The sequence below is a fragment of the Lotus japonicus genome, chromosome 5, assembly GCF_012489685.1.
Source record: "Lotus japonicus ecotype B-129 chromosome 5, LjGifu_v1.2".
Taxonomy (NCBI): domain Eukaryota; kingdom Viridiplantae; phylum Streptophyta; class Magnoliopsida; order Fabales; family Fabaceae; genus Lotus; species Lotus japonicus.
The window spans coordinates 41,469,486-41,475,695 of NC_080045.1; the positions used below are offsets into that span (position 1 = coordinate 41,469,486).

Sequence of the window (6,210 nt, forward strand, 5' to 3'; positions counted from 1 at the left end):
TATTATTAGAATTTTTTAATAGTCCACAACTAATTTAAAAAAAGGATTATACAAATATCCAATTGATTTATGACAAATCAAAGAATACATTTTTATTTGGTGCTCCTCGATGCAACGAGTTGGTTGAAGTGTTTGTTGTCCTCCATCGGCCAGCACAACCCTGTTGAGGCTATCTAGGACTCCCCGCGGCTAGTGGCTTCAGGTACGCAGGTCCTGATTAATGTTGATGGTAGTTGGAATCCAACCTCAAATCGTATGGGTTGTGTCATTATGATTCGTTGTGCTCATGGTGCTTGGATCTCGGGGGTCTCTATTAGCTTTGGACATGGGAGTGCTTTTCTAGCAGCTATTTTGGTTGTAGAGACATGTATGAAGCACGCTTGGGACCTTTGCTTTCGGGAGGTGACTCGTGTCTCTAATTGTAGGAATGTGGTTGACATACTTCAGCCTGCGGCGAGTGGTTTGAATTGCTGGGCACGGGACACCATTCATCAGGTTAAGGTGTTGCTGGATTGGAATTGAGAGGTTTGGGTTGCTTATGTGTCGTAGGAGAAGAATAACGCAACAGACTTTTTGGCTAGACAAGCTTCGAGAGAGAATTTCCCTCGACGTGTTTGGCGGCTCCCTCCGTCCAATGTCTTTACGTCGCTTTGCCTTGACACCATAGGCTTTCACTAACAATACTTCATCATTTTCACTCATCTTCTCTTGTCTCTTTTTTTTTTATTATCATTTACGAAAATTAATATTTTTCAATAAATCTAACATCTATTCCTCACCAAAAAAAAACCTAACAACTATGTAAAAACTATTAAGGAAATTTGAGCCATAACGCTGGTACTCTTGCCTCTACTATAGCCCATTAGCCCAAGTAACAATTACAGGGAACAGCAGAGAAACATGTAACATGGATATTGACAAAAAAAAAATATAACATGGATATTGTAAGTTCATTTGAAAGCTATGCCACCTTCTATACATGTAAGCTCTCATCCTCTACCCTCCTCTTATATCCAGCGAAAGTTGTGTTATGTTCACCACTTTTGCCATCGAAGCCACCAAACAAATCTAAACTGAAATTTAGCTAACAAAAGAATGATGAGCCCCCAAAATGAGTTATCCATTAACATCCATGAATATACATGGGGCACATGCCATCAACCGTATCTATTGTATCACCTCCCGTGCTTGAAAAGACTCAGATTTTCCGACGCTTCAAAGACCTCCAGATTTTTTCCTTCTTACCCTTCCTTAAATTTAACATTTTCTTGTACCTCCATTTTCTGATTTTTGCACGGCCTTTCAACCAGGAGGCATAATTTTTCCCAGGCTCACACTCCAGGAAGTCAGCAAGTTCATCATAATCAGATAATTTCTTGGGGTCTTCTAATATGCAATTGAGGAACATTTCTCCACTGCTGGTTTTCTCTGTTCTATCCTCTACTAAGTTAAATTCAGTTCTGAAAATCATAAGAAAGATAGTTCAGACTACAAGGAATGAGAGCAGTAAAATTGAACAGTGGTCAACACCAGGACACCTCATATACAAAACTATATAGTACACATCATTACAAAATAAACCTTTCTTGGGGAATAGCAAAAAGTTTAGGGGAAGTCAGGGAGGGCTGCTGATTTTTTCTAAACGAGCCTCTTGATCTGTCATTATGCTTCTCCAAGTAGAAAGAATTACAATCCCCACACCCCCTAAAATTCTAGGAATAATGCTACTTCCATATAAAGGGACCACTAGCAGAAATCGAACCCGGACCTTTAAGTCCAGTTTGATCCTAGTAGAGGCTAGAGCTGGAACTCATTGTTTGATTGCATAATACTAGTTACATTTGGATGAGAAAACATCAAAATCATGGAACTCAAGTTATGTAAAGGCGGAAAAGAATTAGGCATGATATGTACCTTAAATTACATGTTTGAATTCTATGAAACTCTGCTGCAATTTTATAGGCAGATTTCTTATCTACAGTATCCTGCAACATCGAGCAAGGATTTATGCATGAAATACAAACTAAATACAATTCAAGAAGTCCAGGAGAACTGAAGGAGCAACTAACCTCTCCATTCTTATCAGATGAAATTTCAGATGAGCATGATTGCAGTGGCAGAACCCTCAATGACCCTAACGCAACTAAATCTCCCTCTTCAAAAACAAACAGACACATCAGTGCCATAATTACAGATATACACCCCTTTGCTAACAAATCAAGTCCATAGCTAAAACTTAAAGACAGTAAGCCTGAAAAGTGTACAAGCATTGACTTGGAGACTTTGCAATCTGTTTGCTGACTTTTCATCACATCGCACAAGAAAGTCTGAAAGGGTAAGCAGAATTTACATTGTTGAAAATCATTAAGGACGCTGATCAAGAAATCATATTGATCACGCAAAGAGGAACTTCCCATGGTTTTCAAACAACCAGAATCACCACCATCGTTACTCAGACACTTAACTGCTTGTAGCAACGTAACACTCATTAACTTCAAAATGGACACAAGAAGGAAAATATCTTCAGCACTAGTATTTTCCTTTATACACACCACAGCATCCTGAGAGAAACCTCTGCGGATTATCGAGTCTAAGATTGAGGCAGCCATGTCCCTACATGAATCAGCAAATATGCACAGCCTCCCTTTCACAAATGCAATGTACTCAGCCAAAAATTCGTCCTTTGCTCTCGAAGACACTATGCAATGATAAGATTCCCATGAATTATTTGACTCAGACAAAACTTGGTTCAATCTTTTCATTGTTCCTTCCTGAACATAAGATTCAAAACTTGGATAACTTCTCTCAAGCAGGTATGAATCATAGGCACAATTGGGTTTGACATAAAAACCATCTATTTGCAAGCTAGACACATGCATAGAGTACAAAGTGACAGATTTCTGAAAAGCTATTAGGTGACACCCAATATCCGAACCCAAAATCTCTGATGATAACCCTGAACCAATGGCATCAGAAACCAACGAAATTGCGTGTGCCCGGAACATCTTAGGTGCAGAATGCACAGCAGGGTCAAGCAACAACGCCACTGCAGGCGCGAGTCTAAGTTCAGGAAATCTAAAACACTCATTGTCACAGTGTAAAAACAATCCGCTAATGAAATTCTCAAATCCTTTCTCATGAGAGAGGACAAAATGGGAACACATTACCTCCAGGACACAGACAATGTCATCATGGCAATTGAAACGCCGCATGAAAAGCTTCTCCGAGGCGGAAGAAGTGGAATCAGCAACCATGAGAAACCTTCTCAGGGATTGGTGCCTAAGAAGCTCATCTGCGAAAACCTCCAAGACGGAGCAGAGGAATGGACGGCAAGACTCAGGGAGGTGGATGTGGGCATCGGTGAAGGGGTTTAGAAGCCGGAGGGTGGTGGTGGTGGCGACGACGGAGAGGACGGGCTTCAAGACGCGGAGGAGGAGGAAGCGGGAGTTGCGAAGGAGGAGATTCTGGTCGGAGTGGGGGAGGGTCAGGACGACCAGAGAGCAGCGAAGAGTGAGAGTAAGAGCTTGAGCAATCGGCCGAAGCCGTGAATGCGGATGCGGATCATGGTGGAGGGCGTAGAAGAATTGGCGGAGGTCGGCGTCGAGTTGGCGGAAGAGGGTTTTGCAGAGGTGGCGAGGGTTGGGGTCTTGAGGAGGAGTAGGAGTGAAGTTGGAGAGTGAGTGGTATAACTGTTTGGTAGCTGCCATTAGGGTTCCGTCACCATTCTCCGGTGGCCACGGAGAGACGGAGGGAGATGGCTTTCAAATCAAATGTCCCAATTTAGCGCAGACCAATAGAATTTAAGATAAGTGAATGAGAAATTCAATAAATTTAATTTTTTTAGAAAAAATTATGTAAGTCCATTAAGATGGAGTATAGTCGTCTCAAAAAAAAAGTGGAGTGTAGTGGAAGAGAGATAGGCAAGAGAAAGATAGGGGAGAGATAGGGTAAGCACCCTTGTTTGATGGAAGGGAAGAGGGAGATAGAGGGTGGAAAAATGGTGGAAAAATGGTGGGACCCATCACTTTTTTGGGTCTCTCCAAATTAGAGAGACATTGGGTTGGTGCTTGTTTTTTTATTTTTATCCAGATTTTCGTACTTTTCTAGGTGTCTGCAACCGCTAGAAACTTCTCCAAAACCGCCAGTAATTGTTCATTTTCACCTGTCATTTTTTTATCTTTTTATTAGTTTACTGGCGGTCTGACACCCCCATAAATGTGTCAAAAACCGCCATAAATGCACCAGAAATAAAATAAAAGTATTTTTAAATAAAGAAGGTATATCTCTCTCTTCTCTATCTCTCTTCTCTTTTTATCATACCAAACAACCTCTAAATCTATTCTATTTCTCACCTATTTCTCTGTACTCAACTTCTCTCTTCTCTACTTTCTCTTCCCTATCTCTCTCTTCTCTACCAAACAAAGTGTAAGAGTTTTCCTAGCACTTGGTCGAGACATCCCCCCTCCAACGGATGTTGTGAACGTAAACTTTGATGCACCTTTCACATCACCTCGTGAGGTTGGGTGGGGTATTGTGGCTCGTGATGGCAATGATCTGGTGCTTGCTTTTGCAACCTCTTCGCTGATAGCGACACTCTCTTCGGTGGGCTCTTTCTCTAGCTTCTGATCTTGGCTTTCGTTCGGTGTGCTTTGGGATTGATTGTTTGCAGTTATTTGAGAATTTGAGGCGGCCCTCTAGGATGCTCTCTTATCTTAATTCTATTATTTGTGATTGTTGCACTTTAGCTTCATGTTTTGATTAAGTTGTTTTTTCTTTTGTTAAACACTCTAGTAATTATGTTACTGATGGTTTGGCAAAGCTTCCTTTTTCTTGTGGTTTTATTATTTGGATGGATGAAGCCCCATATGAGGTTTTTTAATTTTCACCATCATGGTGTAATGGTCTATGTGCCTCTCATTCCTTCTTAAAATAATTGCAGCTAGTTTCAAAAGGAATCATCTTAGGAATGATTTAGACAACTCCTAAGAGGATTCTAGTATATGTTCAAAGATGACCTCAAAATGATAAAATCAAAGTTTTTCTAATTAAACCAAGACAATAACTTCAGGGTTATTCAAAGTTACGCCTAGTTCGAAGCACTCATGATCAAAGGCACATACCCATGACCAAAAGTACCAATCTGCGTTTAGAAGCACCAGCCCACGTTCTGAAGCAATTGATGGACTCAAAGAGTTGGGTTTCAGAAATGGTCGAAAGGTTCAAGGTTCAAATATTGGGTTCAAGCTTCAATGTTAGACCAAATGGATGGCAGAGATTAGGAAGTTACACTTTTTTTTTTTAATTTCATATGTAGGATTTGCTTAGCAGTTATTTCTTAAACACTATAAATAGTATTTGTAATTTGGAAATAGGATTGGACATCTAGTTATTGAGCACTCTTAAAGACTTGCGTCTATTGTCACCACAAATGGCAATTAAGAGTTACAAGTAAAAAGCTGTCCCTCCATGTATATCGTTTCTTTTCAATTAATGCTAGTTGCTTCTTCGTTATTATCCTTTACAAGTTTTTCATCTTTTTGTTTCTTTTCCACTTTTGTTATTATCAACGATTCAAGTGTTGAATTTGCAAGTTTTCATTAGATAACTTGTTTTCCTCTTGAATTGTCATGCTTTGACCAATGCTCACCAAAGCATTGTTCTTTCAAGTTATCACCAAATAGCTTGAGTTGTTTTTAACTTGAATACTCGAAGATAAATATACTTTCTGAAATTTTTTGATCTAGTGCGAACACTAGAAAACCAAAAAAGGTGTTATTCAAGGCTAAAGAATGCAGTCTTATTACTTGTAACCACTAAGCTTAATAGGTTCACGGGCTAATGTGCAAACATTTCCCAAGCCCATAACCAAACCAGCAAGAATTACTTGTCCTATGGATCGTTTACTAGAGGGGAACATCACATGCAAGATATAGATAAACATAACGACACATTAATGGAAAACCCTCGAACTCCAAGGGTATAATGGACCGTCCATAAATGTCCTTTATTCAATAAGAATGATAACCACCATTATGGTTATAGATACACCAAGAGACCAAGAGACGGAAAGGGCTTATAAGAAGAGCCACTAAACTAAGGAAAACCAACTCACATTAACACTAATCGCCCTAAGCTTAGACTTTACCTACGAGCTTGGGACCCCCAGTTCACAGAAAGAACAAAAGGAAACCACTGTTGTCAACAAAGATG

At 40.0% G+C, this 6,210-nt stretch overlaps 1 protein-coding gene across 1 annotated transcript; it reads right to left on the reverse strand.

Moving 5' to 3' along the window:
* Positions 1-811: 811 nt before the first annotated feature.
* LOC130720097 (uncharacterized) lies at positions 812-3,955 on the reverse strand. The gene is made up of 3 exons (XM_057570703.1): positions 2,070-3,955; positions 1,915-1,985; positions 812-1,460 (listed from the first exon to the last, which is right to left on the reverse strand). The coding sequence occupies exons 1-3, from the start codon at positions 3,705-3,707 to the stop codon at positions 1,199-1,201; spliced, it is 1,971 nt and encodes a 656-aa protein (XP_057426686.1). The 5' UTR covers positions 3,708-3,955; the 3' UTR covers positions 812-1,198.
* Between the last annotated feature and the right edge of the window lie 2,255 nt (positions 3,956-6,210).

What these genes read in the sequence shown, in the direction of transcription:
- LOC130720097 (XM_057570703.1), bottom strand. Translation starts at nt 3,707, where the DNA reads ATGGCAGCTACCAAACAGTTATACCACTCACTCTCCAACTTCACTCCT. An exon ending in CATCTGATAAGAATGGAGAG is followed by an intron (nt 1,986 to 2,069) that starts GTTAGTTGCTCC and finishes TCGATGTTGCAG; the next exon opens with GATACTGTAGATAAGAAATC. An exon ending in ATTCAAACATGTAATTTAAG is followed by an intron (nt 1,461 to 1,914) that starts GTACATATCATG and finishes TATGATTTTCAG; the next exon opens with AACTGAATTTAACTTAGTAG.